We start from the raw sequence: 19420 nt of genomic DNA on the forward strand, positions 1-19420 counted from the left end.
TTAATCCTTGCTTTAAAATTAGTGTCGAAAACAGTTTTATTATGCAAATATTCGGCAAGCATATTTTCCCTTTCATGGGCATGAAAATTCACATTTGAGCCTTATAATTAAATTAACACATCAAGGGAATCATGCATGAAATTAGTATTTCAAGATAAAAAGTAACTATATGGGCAAGACTGGTGTCATGATGTCAAAATTGTAGTTGAACTATTGTCTTTGAACTCCCTTCATATTCTAATGATATGGTGACTTTGTATTTTAGGTATCATTTAAAAACAGCACATACCAAGGGCAACTCTAGCCGCAGATGCATCATAATTGATCCAGAAGGACACCCATGAGAGAATTGTAATTAGGATAGAGGGCATGTAGGTCTGGAGAATGAAGTATCCAATGTTTCTCTTCAACCGAAAGCTCAGTGAGAGCCGAGGGTAGGCACCTACGGTAAACAGACAGGGATTACACTGGAGATCAGACACAGAAGACAAAGAGTTTGCTTTGACTTCCACAGGTCAACAGCATGCATTTGAAAAGCCCAGAATGGAGGGGTGGTCCACAACCATGCAACCTGCCTCCACCAGCTAAGTTCCATTGAGAACTTGGGAGATGAATGATTTTCAGTCTGCGTAGGAGGTCTTGATGAGGCTACTCTTCTCTTATATACGCAGCTGAAAACTGTCCCTGAGGAAACTCTGGGAAAGTTTTTAGCTTAGAATTTGGAATAGTGACAACTATCTTATTTATTTTTCAACTAGTAATCTCCTTCTCCTCCACTGTAAATATGGGAGATTTGGCTCAAGGCTTTACTGAGCAAAATGGTTTCTGTCAGTCCTCCTCCATCAGCCCATCTAGAGCAACAGTGCAGATGTCTGAGGCACTGACCCTGAACCCCCTGGAACAGCTCAGGGACCACCTCCCCAAGAGCGTGAGAGGCACAGAGGTAGCAGCGTGCTCTGAGATGCTCTGCCCTGACCACAGGAAAGGCATCAAAGAGGGCTGAGAAGAAGCATCCAGTCTGCTTTCCTGCATTTGAATCCCAGTGTTAACCTCCTCATGTGTACATTCCACTTAGACAGTCGTGAACCCCACCACCACTGCCAGTGCAGAGTGAGAAAGCAGCCCACTGCTATGCCACCTGTATATTTATTTACCTTTTCTGTTTGATTTTGGTTTTTCACTGGGGAGCAGGCAGGTGTGGCCTCCATTTCTTCCTGACCATTTCAACAATCTACTTTGCCAGTTTCAAACCGCTCAGCTCTTAATTTTCTGGACTCAACTGAGGCTGCTGGAAGGCCAGCCTTCTCATCAGATTCCTTGCCTCTTCCCCTCCTGCCTTCACGGATGGGTGGTGCTCTCTTCCTGAGATTCATCCACCCAAAGTTTCAGGAGACTTCGCATTTCTTGTCTTCATCCTACTCCAAGCCTGACTGGCTCATGTTCCCCTCGTGCCTCCAAATATGTGCATTTTCCTGACTTCACTTCACATCCCTTTCGGGTTTTGTCACTACAGTCTATCCCTTTCCAGTCTGGTTCACTCATATGACTTATTTCTTCTATGTAGTAAATGAAAGACTTTAATTTCCAGGCTTCTGCTTTAGCATTAATCATATTTTCAGCCAAAATTATATAAAAGAGAAAAGAAATAGCCTAATACACACAGCATTTAAAAGCTGACAATCTGAAAATTTTCTCCAATCTCTTGTGTACGTGTATAGTTTCCTTTATACAACTCTGATCAAATGCATATATTGTATTTTCACAGCAACAAACATTTTCATCCTTATTATAAATTACTTACATATACAATTTTTAATTTTTCCTGATTTTCCATCAAATATATACACATATATTCTATAGTCTATAAATACATTTTCCTGAATGTGATACATTTAGAGTACTTCCATTGTTGCAAAACTTTAAGTAATATTCCTAGGAATAACTTTTGAGTCGAGTCCTTTCATTATGCTCAAAATTACTTCCTTAGAATGAATGTGTCAAAAAAGGAATTATTAGGCCAATGCTGGAGGCTTTTGATACATAGTCCCAAATTACTTTGCAAAGGAACCATACCAGTGAACATGTCACTATGAGTACTTTATAGAAGTGCCTGTCTCATTTTGTAAACAACAGCATTACATGTTGTTTAGTCACTAAATCATGACTGACTCTTTGTGACCCCATGGATGGTAACCACCAGGCACTTCTATCTATGGGATTTCCCAAGCAAGAGTATTGCAGTGGGTTGCCATTTTCTTCTCTAGGGGACTTTCCCAATTTAGGGATTGAACCATGTCTCCTGCACTGACAGGGGAATTCTTAACTGGTGAGCCACTAGGGAAGCCCCTTAACAATATTACACAATATTTTTTAAAAATTACTTTTGCTAATTTCTTTGGGAAAAATTTGTCAAATCACTTTTTTAAATTGATTACTTCTTATGCTTCCCCTCCACCAGATTTTAACCTTATCAGTTCAGTCACTCAGTCATCTTCAACTCTTTGCGACCCCATGGGCTGCAGCACACCAGGTTTCCCTGTCCATTACCAACTCCTGAAGCTTGCTCAAACTCATGTTCATTGAATCAGTGATGCCATCCAACCATCTCATCCTCTGTAATCCCCATCTCCTCCTGCCTTCAATTTTTCTAGCATCAGGGTCTTTTCCAATGAGTCAGTTCTTTGTATCAGGTGGCCAAAGTATTGGAGCTTCAGCTTCAGCATCAGTCCTTCCAACGAACATTCAGCACTGATTTTCTTTAGGATGTACTGGTTGTATCTCCTTGCAATCCAAGGGATTCTCAAGAGTCTTCTTCAACACCACAGTTCAAAAGCATCAATTCTTCGCTGCTCAGCTTTCTTATATGATCCAACTCTCACATCCATACATGACTACTATAAAAACCATAGCTTTGACTAGATGTACCTTTGTTGGCAAAGTAATGTCTGCTGTCTAGGTTGGTCAAAGCTTCTGAGGAGCAAGCATCTTTTAATTTCATGGCTTGCAGTCACATTCCGCAGTGATTTTGGAGCCCCTAAAAGTAAAGTCCCTCACTGTTTCCATTGTTTCCCCATCTATTTGTCATGAAGTAATGGGACCGGATGCCATGATCTCAGTTTTCTGAATGTTGAGTTTGAAGCCAGCTTTTCCACTCCTTTCATTTTCATCAAGAAGCTCCTTCTTCACTTTCTGCCATAAGGGTGGTGTCATCTGCATATCTGAGGTCATTGCTATTTCTCCTGGCTATCTTGATTCCACCTTGTGCTTCATCCAGACTGGCAGTTTGCATGATGTACTCTGCATAGGAGTTAAAGAAGCAGGGTGACAGTATAGAGCCTTGATGTACTCCTTTTCCAGTTTAGAACTAGTCCGTTGTTCCATGTCCAGTTCTAACTGTTGCTTCTTGACCTGTATAGAGATTTCTCAGGAGGCAGGTAAGGTGGTCTGGTATTCCCATCTCTTTAAGAATTCTAGTTTGTTGTGATCCACATGGTCAAAGGCTTTGGGGTAGTTAAAGCAGAAGTAGATATTTTTCTGGAACTCTCTTGCTTTTTCAAAGATCCAGTGGATGTTGGCAATTTGATCTCTGGTTTCTCTGCCTTTTCTAAATCCAACTCGAACATCTGGAATTTCTCGGTTCACATACTGTTGAAGCCTGGCTTGGTGAATTTTGAGCATTACTTTGCTAGCGTGTGAGATGAGTGCAATTGTGTGGTAGTTTGAACATTCTTTGAAATTGCCTTTCTTTGGGATTGAAATGGAAACTGAACTTTTCCAGTTTACCTTATAACTATTAACTATTTAACCTTATAAATAATCTAATTATACCATTCATTCACCTTTCTCATTTTTTGTTCCTCTGTTTTTAGCTATTCATTCAAATTCTTTTGATACTAATCTTTGCTTATATTCTCTACAAGCATTTTCCCAGTTATTAAAAAACTTGTAATAGGGTAGGGTGAGGGACATAGAAACACATAAATTTTCATACATAGTTGAGTCTATCCATTTTGTTTTTTCCCTGTAATTTTTAAAACCTGTTTTTAGGTTTAAATAAGTTTCCAACAGACAACTGACCACAACCCTATTTTGAGGGTTGGTGATTATTTCAGGGTTTGATATGAAGTGAACAGGCACATTGGTTTCTGTCCCACAAACAACTAACCAAGTTTTCTATACCATTTGTGAAATAAAGCTTCCACTGATAGATCTGATACATTCTGTTGTTTTATGATACATTCTGTTGTTTTATAATACATTCCATGTCTATGTGGCTGCACATATGATGAGCCAGGTCAGAGCCTTGCCTGAGCCCTGGCACCAAGTGCTCTCCACATGTTTCAAAAGCAGACTCATCACATGTTCAACATCTTATGCTGCTTCCCATAAAGGCCAAAACAGTCACCTGGGAACTTTAGTTTCTCCAAAATGTTTTCCCAAGTTCACATTAGTTTTATTTTACACCATGCCTCTGTATTAATCATAACATTTTCTAGCCAAGAAGTATCCTTATTGCCTCAAAATAATTGTACACATTTCTTGCCTCTGCTGATTTTCACCCCTTGCTCTCCCCTTAAGAAATGTCTTTCCCTAACCATACTTCAAGGCCTTAGTCAAATGCCACATCTCCCATAAATCCTTTTTTCCCTCCAAATGCAAGTAATTACCGTCTTGAGCTATTTTCTTTCCTCTTCAAAATTATAATCATTTACCAAGATAAGATCTTCCTTAGTAAGATGAATAAACACCCAGGCAGAGTTTGTGAGACAGTTTTCATATACTGTCAAGCTTAGCTAAATGTCTAAAGCATCTTTGGTTATTAACAAATGCATCAGTGTGCTAAAAGAATGAAAATAGGCATATTTTATTTATTTAATAAGTTTAATACTCAAAACAGTCAGTAATTTTATTAAATCTTGGTTTGATATCCTATGGCCACCTTCAACATTTATATTGAAGTACCTTCAATATCAGATCTTAATTTCCAACTTCGTAGTGATCTCATGCCTTTGCTAATCATTTGCTATTTTATGCTTCAGATATTTCTCACTATGTCCACTCTACTTGGAACTTTATCCGATTCCATTAGGATAGACTGGCGTATGCTGTAGTAGCAAAAGACCCCTTAAATCTCAGTGACTTTACAACAAAGATTTATTTGTTTTTCCTTTCTTGTGCTCCATAGCCACTCAGCTTCCTCTATCTGGAAGGCAGCTGGGACACTGTGGAAGAAGGGCTGCACATACTTCCCATCACATTTCATTCTCCAGAGCAAGTCTCATTGTCAGTCTTTATGTCACCAAGGTAGAAAAGTTCATCCTCTCCCAGGGAATTGCAGCAAATATTTTTTGAATGACAATGTAATCTACCATATTCCCCATTTTCCATTTTCTGAGTCAACTTTCTTAACATTTTCCAAAGTACAATTTCTTTAAAGAAACTGTCCCCTACAAGGCAAATACTGAGATTCATGCAATGAAGTACAATTGATATGCTTTTGAGAATACTTACCCTGGGCAACATGGAGGCCAGTGATATAACAGCATAATCAAATATTTGGAGGGTCATTAGTGGCCTTGAGGAAGGAAATACTACTCAGATCTCAAAATTATGTATTCACCAAGATACTCTTTAACACAGAACATAGAATTAAGAAAATATGCCATTTTCTTATGTATTTGTATAGTAAATACATTCTGTTTCTTAAACATGAAACACACTTTCAAATTAACAAAAATTCTTAGGCATTCACCACCTGTCCTATCCCGCAGTTCCAATCTCCTAATCCCACAGGTGGGAATGTTAAGTGGAGGAAACAATAAAGATGAATAAGAAGATGGTCTATGCTCTCACCTAGTTCCCAATCTGTCAGAGAAAGACCCATACAGAACTGGCCTCTGTAAACGAGAGGTAAGGCCTACACTGGATATTCTAGAGCTCAAGATTTAGGAAAGGTTTCACAGTATCTAAACTGAGATACTCCTGGTTGAATAAGAGTCTTCACAGGCAGAGGATAAGAACCTTCAAGGTAAAGGGTCCAACACAGTCAAATGAAGAAAAGCCTTTCACGATGCTATGAGATAGAGACTTCAAAATGTTAATAATCACAAGAATCTTCAGAGATGTCAAGACCTAGTCTTCTAGGCAAAGGCTATTTTTTTGTTTTAATCAATTAATTTATTTTAATTGGAGGCTAATTACTTTACAATATTGTGGTGGTTTTTGCCATACATTGACATGAATCAGCCATGTCATGTGTACACGTGTCCCCCTGTCCTGAACCCCCTCCCTAGGCAAAGGCTTTTGCCATTTGGCGGGCATCTTCAAGAATGCATAGGGTCTGTTAGACAAGGTCCGGACACTGATACAACAGATATCCTGATGTAGCCTGTATCTGTGGAGAAAATTCCTCAAATGATCATAACAAGGGGCTTGATCATTTTAAAGTGGGAAAGTAGTGAGTCAGTTGAAAGTAGTGAGTCAGTTGAAATATAACCTTCAAAATGAGCAACAGAAGCTTACAAATTACAACAGAAAGGCACAGAAGCCCTAAAGCCTGTGTGGCAAGGTAGATGTGGTTAGGTTCCCAAGCAGATGCTGAACCGACAAAGGTAGAGTCCCTGAACACAAGTGCATCGTTCCAGTTCAGGACTCCCTTGGCAAGACTATCTATTGAAACGCTGATCTCAACCCTTTTTCCCCAGATGCACTAAAAGCTGCGCCAGAAACAAGGCTCTGGATCTCTCGTCCAGCCTAAATTAACAGAACTTTCTAAGGCATTAGTATTGCTGAAGAACTCATAAAAATGTGGATGCAGAGTATCATGTCATCTTTGCCAAGTGTAAGAGCCACTCAAATGTATCTATGAAGTCACAAGCTGATATTTTGGCAACTGCAGCAGAGTTGGCCTACCTACATATTCCTGTCCCCTTCCAAGGCAGCCACCAAAGGGGCTCTCCCAGGACTGCCTAGGAAGCTGCGTGATGCTTTGCCTGGGAGCTCAGGGATGCTCTTGGGGTCCTTATGATGCTCTCTCATTCATTTATCTCCCTTTTTTTTTTTTTTTTTTTTACTGTATAATACAACCTAAAGTTCAGAATGGTGTTCCTAATTTTCTCACCCCCCCTTATCAGTCACCTAAATTAAAATATTTTCAAAACTTCCATAAAGGAAAGTAGATATATGAAACAGGAACTAGAGAAAGAGGAAAAACAAACTTTTTCAAAGACTTTCTCAATCAGGCAATAAGTCTCTTTCTGATCTCCACAGCAAGGCTGGAATGTTCTGTCCTATGACTCTGGAGCAAAGAGCAGGGGCATCTGAGAGAAGCCTGAGAGAGGCTCAGGGTTTATTTGGGATAATCCTTTAGGAAGTTGGTTGTCCTCTCAGATACTTAGTTTCCCTGTGTGTAAAATCAAGGCATGGATATCATGAGTGAAAAAGGAAAAATATAGATAAATTTTACTCCACTGATTACAAACTATTATTCTGCAGAGGAAACTATTGAGAAAATGAAAAGAAAATCCACAGAATGAGAGAAAATATTTGCAAATCATATATCTGATGAGGAACTTGTATTTAGACGTATAAACAAGGTTTACAAAGAATACGAACAACCCGATTTAAAAATGGGCAAAGGACTTGAATAGATATTCCTCCAAAGAGGAGAAGACCAGTGTCCAGTAAGCAAATAAAAGATTCTCAATATCTTACTCATTAGGGAAATGCAACTCAGAACCACAATGAGATACCATTTCTTACTATTAGGATGACTACAATCAAAAAGACAGATAAGGGCTTCCCTGGCGGCTTGGTGGTAAAAAAAAAAAAAAAAAAAAAAATCCACCTTCCAATGCAGGTGACATGGATTCGATCACCGATTCGGGAAGATTCAACAAGCTGTGAAGCAACTAAGCCTGTGCTCCGCAACTACTGAGCCTGTGCTTTAGACCCACAGAGGCCACAGCTACTGAGCCCCTTGTGCTGCAGCTACTGAAGCCTGTGCACCCTAGAGACCATGTTCTTTAACAAGAGAAGGCAGAGCAGTGAGAAGCCTGTGCACCACACCTAGAAAGCAGACTCTGCCTGCCTGGCTCAAGTAGAGAAAATCCTGCTCAGCAAGGAAGACTCAGGACAGCCAAAAGTAAATTAATAAAATTATATATGTGTGTGTATATATATAAAGGCAGACAATAATATGCATTGGTGAAAATGTGGATAAATTAGAACCATCATGTATTGCCTAGGGAACCTAAATGGTATGGGTACTTTGACAAACAGTTTGGCAGTTTCTCAAAAAGTTAAACATAGTTATCATATGACCCAACAATTGCAATTCTAAGTACATACATAGTGCAAATGAAAACTTACATGCACAGAAAAACCTGTGCATGAATGTTCATAGCAGCTTTATTCCTGATAGCCAAAAGGTGGAAACAGCCCAACATTCATCAACTTTATGTACGATTAAACAAAACATGATATATTCATACAATGGAATATTGTATTGTTCCAGCAACAAATACAACATTGTATTGTTCAAGCAACAAAAAGGAGTGAAGTATTGATACACATCACAACATGGATGAACCTTGAAAATATGCTGAGTAAAAGAAGCCAGACACAAAGGACCATACAGTGTATGATTCCATTCCAAGAAGTGGAATGCAACAGGCAAACCTATTGCAACAGCAGTGAGATTAGTGGTTCCCCATAGGGTGAGGGGGAGCAGGTTGGGGGAAATGAAGAATGACTGCTACTGAGTACGGAGCTTTGAGGGTGATGAAAACATTTGGAAATTGATTTGAAGAACGTCACGATTACAAAATTGTAAATGCAATAAAAACAATTGTATTACATACTTTAAATGGTTAATTTTATGAATTGCACCTTAAGAACTCTGTTATAAGAAAAAGAGTACGTACTACATGTACTTTACTGGTACCAAACATACTGAAAGTGAAAGTCTGTCAACTGTGTCCGACTCTTTGTGACCCCACGGACTATAGTCCATGGAATTCTCTAGGCCAGAATAAGGAGTGTAGCCTTTCTTTTCTCCAGGGCATCTTCCCAACCAAGGGATCAAACCCAGGTCTTCTACATTGCAGGTGGATTCTTTACCAGCTGAGCCACAAGGGAAGCCCAAGAACACTGGAGTGGGTAGCCTATCCCTTCTGCAGGGGATCTTCCTGACCAAGGAATCAAACCAGGGTCTCTTGCATTGCAGGAGGATTCTTTACCAACTGAGCTATCATGGAAGCCCCCAAACATACTAAATGGCCCCAAATACCCACTCAATAAAAGCAAGTTATGTGTTCCTTTCCTTTCTCTCCTCTACAGTGCTTTCTGTGCTCAGGACTCTGTAATCCAACTGTTTTTACTATTGAACATATTTTTAAAAATTGTGTGGAAGTCTTGAAAGCAATTCCAAAAGATGAAGTTAGATAAGACTTATTTTTGCAAAGGAGGTGTTGGGCATTTCTGAGCCCTTAAAGAAAAATTATTTCATAGTAACAAGATGAGATAGTTAAGCTTCCCTTTGGTGCTGAGAGTTAATTTTCTCTACTTCAGCCATTTTGCACTGAGGAATTAGTAGTATTTGGCCAGTAAGCACAGGTGACTTGTCTCTGAGGATCCTTCTAATAAACGTCAATGGGGGAAAAATAATGGGAATTTATCTCTGGGCTTTAAAAGACAAAAGATATGGATGATAATTCCTTCTTCTAACATTTCATATAATATCAGCACTAGACTTACAGTAGATGTTATTTATACACCACATGCATAATAATTTGATCATGGGCTTTAGTTTAGGATAAAACTAAAGCACAGAGTTCACGAATGGACTCTACAGAAAATTAAGTGCATGTTTTAAGGGTGTGACATGCAGATTTCAAAAAAAATTTTGTAATTTGCTTCGTTTGTTTTATGTATTTATTTATTTTACTTTACAATACTGTATTGGTTTTGCCATACATCAACATGAAGCTGCCACGGGTGTACATGAGTTCCCAATCCTGAACCCCTCTCCCACCTCCCTCCCCATACCATCTCTCTGGGTCATCCCAGTGCACCAGCCCCAAGCATCCTGTATCCTGCATCAAACCCAGACAGGCAATTCATTTCTTACATGATAGTATACATGTTTCAATGCCATTATCCCAAATCATCCCATCCTGTCCCTCTCCCACAGAGTCCCAAAGTCTGTTCTATACATCCATGTCTCTTTTGCTGTCTTACATACATTTGTTTTATAATCATAATTGTGAAGCAAAATAGTATTTTGAAAGTTGATTTTTAAAATTTATTTTTTTATTGAAGGATAATTGCTTTACAGAATTTTGTTGTTTTCTGTCAAACTTCAACATGAATCAACCATAGGTATACATATATCCCCTCCCTTTTGAACCTCCCTCCCATCTCCCTCCCCATCCCACCCCTCTAGGTTGACACACAGCCACTGTTTGAGTTTCCTGAGCCACACAGCAAATTCCTGTTGGCCATCTATTTTACACACGGTAATGTAAGTTTCCACATTACTCTTTCCATACATCTCACCCTCTCCTCCCCTCTCCCCATGTCCATAAGTCTATTCTCTATGTCTGTTTCTCTATTGTTGCCCTGTAAATAAATTCTTTAGTACCGTTTTTCTAGATTTCATATATATGCATTAGAATATGGTATTTATCTTTCTCTTTCCAACTCACTTCACTCTGTATAATAGGTTCTAGGTTCATCCACCTCATTAGAACTGACTCAAACGCATTCCGTTTTATGTCTGAGTAATATTCCATTGTGTATATGAACTATGACTTCTTTATCCATTTGTCTGTTGATGGACATCTAGGTTGCTTCCATGTTCTACCTATTGTAAATAGAGCTGCAATGAACAATGGGATACATGTGTCTTTTTCAATTTTGGTTTCCTCAGGGTATATGCCTAGGAGTGGGGTTACTGGGTCATACAGTGGTTTTATTCCTAGTTTTTTAAGGAATCTCCATACTGTCTTCCATAGTGGCTGTATCAATTTACATTCCCACCAACAGTGCAAGAGCATTCCCTTTTCTTCACACCCTCTCCAGCCATTTATTGTTTGTAGACTTTTTGATGAGGGCCATTCTGACTGGTATGAGGTAGGTCTTTTCCCCACTTTTTGATTGGGTTGTCTGCTTTTCTGGTATTGAGTTGTATGAGCTGCTTGTATATTTTGGAAATTAATCCTTTGTCAGTTGTTTCCTTTGCTATCAATTTCTCCTATTCTGATAGGTGTCTTTTCACCTTGCTTAAAGTTTCCTTTGCTGTGCAAAAGCTTTTAAGTTTAACCAGGTCCCACTTGTTTACTTTTGTTTTTATTTCCATTACTGTAGGAGGTGGGTCATAGAGGATCTTGCTTTATGTCATAGAGTGTTCTGCCTATGTTTTCCTCTAAGAGTTTTACAGTTTGTGGTCTTACATGTAGGTCTTTAATCCATTTTGAGTTTAACTTTATGTATGGTGTTAGGAGGTGTTCTAATTTCATTCTTTTATATGTAGATGTGCAGTTTTCCCAGCACCATTTATTGAAGAGGCTGTCTTTGCCCCACTGTATATTCTTGCCTCCTTTGTCAAAAATAAGGTACCCATAGGTGCATGGGTTTTATTTTGGGGCTTTCTATCTTGTTCCATTGGTCTATATTTCTATTTGTATGCCAGTACCATACTGTCTTGATGACTGTAGCTTTGTAGTATAATCTGAAGTCAGGAAGATTGATTCCTCTAGCTCCATTTTTCTTTTCCAAGACTTCTTTGGCTACTTGGGGTCTTTTGCATTTCCATATGAATAGTGAAATTTTTTGTTCTAGTTCTGTAAAAAATGCCATTGGTAATTTGATAGGGATCAAATTAAATCTGTAGATTGCATTTGGTAGTATACTCATTTTAACAATATTGATTCTTCCTACCCAGAGACATGGAATGTCTCTCCATCTGTTTATGTCGTCTTTGAGTTCTTTCATCAGTGTCTTATAATTTTCTGTGTACAGTTCTTTTGTCTCCTTAGGTAAGTTTATTCCTAGATATTTAATTCTTTTTGTTGCAATGGTGAATGGGATTGATTCCTTAACTGATCTTTCTGATTTCTCATTGTTACTATATAGAACTGCAAGTGATTTCTGTGTATTGATTTTGTATCCTGCAACTTTGCTAAATTCACGATTAGCTTTAGTAATTTTCTGATACTATCTTTAGGGGTTTTTATGTACAGTATCAGGCAGAGTACATGAGAAAAGCTGGACTGGAAGAAACACAAGCTGGAATCAAGATTTCCAGGACAAATATCAATAACCTCAGATATGCAGATGACACCACCCTTATGGCAGAAAGTGAAGATTAACTAAAAAGCCTCTTGATGAAAGTGAAAGAGGAGAGCGAAAAAGCTGGCTTAAAGCTCAACATTCAGAAAACGAAGATCATGGCATGAGGTCCCATAACTTCATGGGAAATAGATGGGGAAAGAGTGGAAACAGTGTCAGACTTTATTTTTGGGGGCTTCCAAATCACTGCAGATGGTGACTGCAGCCATGAAATTAAAAGACGCTTACTCCTTGGAAGAAAAGTTATGACCAACGTAGATAGTATATTCAAAAGCAGAGACATTACTTTGCCAACTAAGGTCCATCTAGTCAAGGCTGGAAGTCCATCTAGTTGGACTGTGAAGAAGGCAGAACGCCGAAGAATTGATGCTTTGGAACTGCGGTGTTGGAGAAGACTCTTGAGAGTCCGTTGGACTGCAAGGAGATCCAACCAGTCCATTCTGAAGGAGATCAACCCTGGGATTTCTTTGGAAGGAATGAAGCTAAAGCTGAAAGTCCAGTACTTTGGCCACCTCATGAGAAGAGTTGACTCATTGGAAAAGACTGATGCTGGGAGGGATTGGGGGCAGGAAGAGAAGGGGACGACCGAGGATGAGATGGCTGGATGGCATCATGGATTCAATGGATGTGAGTCTGAGTGAACTCCGGGAGATGGTGATGAACAGGGAGGCCTGGAGTGCTGCGATTCATGGGGTCACAAAGAGTCGGACACAACTGAGCGACTGAACTGAACTGATGTCATCTGCAGAGAAGGCTTTACTTCCTTTCTGATCTGGATTCCTTTTATTTCCTTTTCTTCTCTTATTGCTGTAGCTAGGACTTCCAGAGCTATGTTGAATAATAGTGGCAAAAGTGGACACCCGAGTCTTGTTCCTGATCTTAGGTGGAATGCTTTCAGTTTTCAGCATTGAGAATAATGTTTGCTGTAGGCGTATCATAAATGGCCTTTACTACGTTGAATTAGGCTCCTTCTATGCCCATTTTTTGAAGAGTTTTAATCATAAATGGGTGCTGAATTTTGTCAAAGACACTGACTGAATGGATACAAAAGCAAGACCCATATATATGCTGTCTACAAGAAACCCAGTTCAGACCAAAAGACACATATAGACTGAAAAGTGAGAGGGTGGAGAAATATATTCCATGCAAATGGGAAGCAAAAGAAAGCTGGAGTAGTAATCCTCATATCAGACAAAATAAACCTTAAAGTACAGAAGATTATAAGAGATAAGGAAGGACACTACATAATGATCAAGGGATCAACCCAAGAGGAAGACATAACAATTGTAAATAGCTATGCACCCAATAGGAGCACCTCAATACATAAGACAAACACAGACATAAAAGGAGAAACTGACAGTAACACAATAATAGTTGGAGACTTTAACACCCCACTCACACCAATGGACAGATTATCAAAACAGAAAATTAATAAGGAAACACAAGTCTTAAATGATACATTAGATGAGACGGATCTCATTGACATCTTCAGGACATTCCATCAAAATGCAGAAAAATACAACTTCTCAAGTGCACATGAAACATTCTCCAGAACAGACCACATCTTGGGTCACAAATCAAACGTCAGTAAATATAAGAAAGTTGAAATCATATCAAGCATCTTCTCTGACCACAATGTTGTGTTGACTAGATATCAATTACAAGAAAATAACTGTAAGAAACACAAACACATGCAGATTAAACAATACGTTTCTAAATAACCAACAGGTTACTAAAGAAATCAAAAGGGAAATCAAAGAATTTCTAGAAACAACTGACAATGAAAACACAACAACTCAAAACCCATGGGATGCAGCAAAAGCAGTCCTAAGAGGGAAGTTTATAGCAATACAATCATACCTCAAGAAACAAGAAAACATCGAAGAGACAACCTAACTTTACACTTAAAACAACTGGAAAAAGAACAACAAAAACCCCCAAAATTAGTAAAAGGAAAGAAATCATAAAGAACCAAGCAGAAATAAATGAAAAAGAAATGAAAGAAACAATAGTAAAGATTAATAAAACTAAAAGCTGATTCTTTGAGAAAATAAACAAAATTGGCAAGCCTTTAGCCAGACTCATCAAGAAGAAAAAGAGAGAAGAATCAAATCCACAAAATTAGAAATGAAAAAGGAGAGGTTACAACAGACAATGGAGAGATACAAAGGATTATAAGAGACTATTATGAACAACTATATGGCAATAAAATGGGTAACCTGGAAGAAATAACCTGGATAATCTCTTAGAAAAGTTCCATCTTTCAAGACTGAACCAGGAAGAAATAGAAATTATGAACAACCCAATTACAAGCACAAAAATTGAAGCTGTGATAAAAAATCTCCCAAAAATCAAAAGTCCAGGACCAGATGGCTTCATAGGAGAATTCTATTAAACATTTAGAGAAGAGCTAATGCCTATCCTTCTAAAACTCTTTCAAAAATTTGCAAAGGAACACTTCCAAACTCATTCTATGAGGCCACCATCACCCTGATACCAAAACCAGAAAAAACAACACAAAAAAAGAAAACTATAGGCCAATATCACTGATGAACATAGATGCAAAAATCCTCAACAAAATTTTAGCAAATGGAATTCAACAACACATCAAAAAGCTCATACACCATGATCACGTTGGGTTTATTCCAGGGATGCAAGGATTCTTCAAAATATGCAAATGAATCAATGTGATACACTATGTTAACAAATTGAAAGATAAAAACCATATGATAATGTCAATAGATGCAGGAAGCTGATTTTTGAAGAATAGAAAATTCACGTATCTTAACAGAAAAATTTCATCATCACTTAGTTTTGGATCGTTTTCTTTCTCTTTCTTCTAATCACGGCAGAAGTATCTTGAAATAAAGTCAGAATACATCAGTCCAGATACAGCCCAGAAAAAAGGAAGAGAAATAAAAACATCACATAATTAAAGAAGCATATTAAGTAGTCTGTTCTCCATGAGTTTATCAAAATTTTCAGTCTTTCAAGCTCAAAGAAAACTAAAAGTTAGGAGTCAATTTCAGATCTGGCAAAAACTGTAGAGAGCAAATTTTATGCGTCAGCAGGATGTGCATTCAAGACTTGCACAAAAGCTGAAGTCCCAATGCAGTGGTCATGTGTCAAGAATGATATTTAAAGGTCTCTTTGGTTATTAGCTGTATATACTTGTTGAAATAAACTTACCCAGTATTTCTTTTAACCTAATCCCCTTACTGTCTGCTACTGAAGTACTCTGCTCACATTTTCACAGTTCCTTCACAGTCCTTACAAGCAAGGACTCAGATCTCTTGATTTTGAGCTTTATAATGCTTTCTTTCGGAGAAGGCAATGGCAACCCACTCCAGTACTCTTGCCTGAAAAATCCCATGGATGGAGGGGCCTGGTAGGCTGCAGTCCATGGGGTCGCGCAGAGTCGGACGCGACTAAGTGACTTCACTTTCTCTTTTCACTTTCATGCATTGGAGAAGGAAATGGCAACCTATTCCAGTATTCTTGCCTGGAGAATCCCAGGGACCGCAGAGCCTGGTGGGCTGCTATCTATGGGATCGCACAGAGTCGAACATGACCGAAGTGACTTAGCAGGAGCAACGCTTTCTTTCATAGTACACTATTATGGCTAAGTGTTTCCTCTCTATAATGTTATCAGAAAAATACAGAATTAAATGATTCATATTTTCTGAAATGTGATTGTGAAGAATGTATCCCAAATTTTCTTCTTTTCTACTCTCATGTAACTAATAGTCATAGCTAAGTAAGAATTAAATATTGAAACAACCATAAATTCTTCTGCAACAGTAGAGAAGAGCAAAAACATAAGCTATGGTGTTTGAATATTGTGGGATATGAAACCCTTCCACTGGCAACAACTGGAAAAAATGGGAAAAACTTAAATCCCTATCCTTAGAGACACTGGAGGGATAAAAACCTAGTAAAAATCTGAGCCAAGGTTTGGGAGAGAAGTTAAAATGAGAGAGGTGAGCTCCATGTTTCAGGTGGATGTAGTTTATAGAAAGATGAGAAGCTAGTTAGAACATCTGATAGACTCATGGAACAAAGGGAGCGAAAACTGGAGACAGGGATTCCAAAGAGCTCTGTCCAAAATATAAAGATAAATCAGAAGGATTCAAGCAAGAATACCCAAGGAATGAATCTGAACTCAGAATTATCAAGTCCCAGAAAGTAAATGAAGCCAGTTTGGACTGCTAATGCCTCTAGCTGCCTGAGAGAGGAAAGCATAAATTCTCTCTGAAAAAAAGAAAACATCATCATAGATTTTGAACTTTATCTACACTTTCCTCAGATATAATATTATCAGATTAGACACAGACAAAGAAAGAATTATTGAACTGAAAGAAAAACCAGAAGAAAATTTCCAGAGTGATGCATGAAGCAAAAATAAAACAAAAAATTCAGAAAGCAACATGAGATATTTAGAAGATATAGTGATAAGACCCAAAGTTGAAATTGTCAGAATTGAAATTGGAATCCTAGAAGGAGAAACAGAGAGAGAAAATGGAGCAAAAGCAAAGGTGGCTGATGGTGCTCTAAAACTGCTGAAAGACCTCAAGAAGACCTACAAACTCCAAGAAGAATAATTAAAGAGAAAACTATACCTTGGTATATCATAAATGGCGAGGAAATAAAAAACAATGACAAAAATTATAACTATCTAGTCAGGAGAGGAAAAATAGATCAATTTGAAAGCAGCACCAATTAGACCAACAACCCTCTTCTCAATAGAAACAATAGACACTGGGGTAAATGAAGTCATATCTTCAAACGGAAAAGGAAAAAATGCTAATCTATCTTTCCATAACAATAAATTTATCCTATAAGAATAAACATGATATAAAGTCATATACAGATTGTTTAAAAAAAAAACTTTAAGATATCTGACCAGGAGACTTACACTAAAGAAAATATTTTAAAAATATTCTTCTTAAGGCAGAAGGAAACATTCCCACTCCAATATTCTTTTTTTTTTTTTTTTAAATAACTTGGCAGGGTTTTTTTCACCATTTTTTAAAGTCTTTATTGAATTTGTTAGTTTTGCCTTTGTTTCACATTTTGGTTTCTTGGCTTCCAGGCATATGGGATCTTAGCTCCCTGACCAGGGATTGAACCCATACTCTCTGTGTTCGAGGGCAGAGTCTTAACCACTGGACCGTCAGGGAAGTCCCCACTCCAATATTCTTGTCTGGAGAATCTCCATGGACAGAGGAGCCTGGTGGGCTACAGTCCATAGGGTTGCAAAGACTCCAACACAACTCAAGTGACAGCGCACACACACACACGTGGCAACGAAAGTAAATGAACCATAGTGATACAGATGGACTTCACAAGCATAATGTTCAGTTAAAGAAGGTAGTCACAGAATAATCTAAACTCTGTTATCTCATTCAACTGTCCATTGGTGAATGTGCTTGATATGGATAGAAAAAAGAGGAAGAGAAGCATCAAATGTGGGCTGTACCAAGGGCAAAAGTCTTCAGGCAGTAGGCAGGGGTGAGTGGAGGAGAGAAAAAGAGCTGAGTGCAGCAGCTAAAAGAAAGCTCTGTGCTGGGGATGCCTAAGAGCTAAACTAAAGAGAAGAGGCTACAGCTAGAGCTGGGTCCACGGTGAAGGACACTGGATTCTGTGCTGCAGGCAAAGGTAAGGTGTCACAGGTTCTGGAGCTGGGAAGTGGATTCAGGGAAACAGTGTGTCCTGAGCACTACTTACCACAGTCAAGACATGGAAGCAACTGGAATGTCCATCGACAGACGAATGGATAAAGATTTTATACACATACACACATATATATATATGTAAAATATGAGTCAGTCATAAAGATGAACGAAATAATGCCATTTGCAGTAGTGTAGATGGATCTAGAGATTATCACACCAAGTGAAGTAAGTCAGACAAAGATAAATACCATATGTTATCACTTATATGTGGAATCTAAAATATGATACAAGTGAACTCATTTACAAACAGAAGTAAACTTATAGACATAGAAAAGAAACTTATGCTTACTAAAGTGGAAGAGGCTAAGGGAAGGATTAATTAGGTTTGAGTTTGAGATTAACAGATACACAATAATACATATAGTCCTACTGTATAAGGAATGATATTCAATATCCTACAGTGAACCATAATGGAAAACAATATGAAAAAGTATATATGTATATATGTATATATATATATATATATATATATATAACTGAATCACTTTGATGTACACCAGAAACTAACACTATTGTAATTCCACTACAGTTCAGTAAAAATTAAAAAAAGAAAAGTTTCACGGCCACTAATCTGCCAGCAAAATGCATGGTATATAGAAGGCAGAGACACACTTCTTGCCACTGAGGATTTCTGGACATTGGATGAATCAATTCTAGGTCCCCAGATTAAGAATTTGGAGGCCTCCATTCCCAAAGTCTATTTTTAGAGACTTGCATAAAAGCACAGCTCATCAAAAATTACAGCCCTTTAATACTGGGAGGTAAGGAAGGAAAGACATAGATGCTGTAGATGGGCACCACAGACATCGTTTGTCATCTCAACTGTCTACAGCTTGTATAACAAACCTTATAACATTAATATACAAAAGTGTGGAAAATAATCATTTAAATAACACTTAAAAATACTAGCTTTTAAACTCTTTGTCAAAAAGATTCAGAATTTCCTAATTGTCACGAACCCTGTGGATTAATTTCTGTCCTTTCTAGCTTTACTGTGTAAATTTGGTAAAATCATTAACATTCTTGAACATCAGTTTTCCTATGCTTTAATTTGGGCTAATGTAATTACCATGTACCAGTCTCCCTGGGACATGCCACTGTTATGGTTAGAAGTCAGTTGTTGTGGTTTAGTCACTCAGTTCTGTCAGCACGCCAGGCTTCCCTGTCCTTCACTATCTCCCAGAGCTTGCTCAAACTCATGCCCATTGAGTCGCTGATGCCATCCAACCATCTCATCCTCTGTCATCCCCTTCTCCTCCTGCCTTCAATCTTTCCCAGCATCAGGGTCTTTTCAAATGAGTCAGTTCTTCGCATCAGGTTGCCAAAGGATTGGA

The 19420-nt window shown here is 38.3% G+C and overlaps 1 protein-coding gene across 1 annotated transcript in view; it reads right to left on the reverse strand.

Moving 5' to 3' along the window:
• The window catches only part of GABRB3 (gamma-aminobutyric acid type A receptor beta3 subunit), a 287955-nt gene that overhangs the window by 21773 nt on the left and 246762 nt on the right, over positions 1-19420 (reverse strand). The window contains exon 7 of the mRNA XM_018066559.1: positions 290-442. Within this exon, the coding sequence (XP_017922048.1) occupies positions 290-442 (153 nt within the window). The remainder of the gene's footprint in view (positions 1-289; positions 443-19420) is intronic.

The sequence above is a fragment of the Capra hircus genome, chromosome 21, assembly GCF_001704415.2.
Source record: "Capra hircus breed San Clemente chromosome 21, ASM170441v1, whole genome shotgun sequence".
Taxonomy (NCBI): Eukaryota; Metazoa; Chordata; class Mammalia; order Artiodactyla; family Bovidae; genus Capra; species Capra hircus.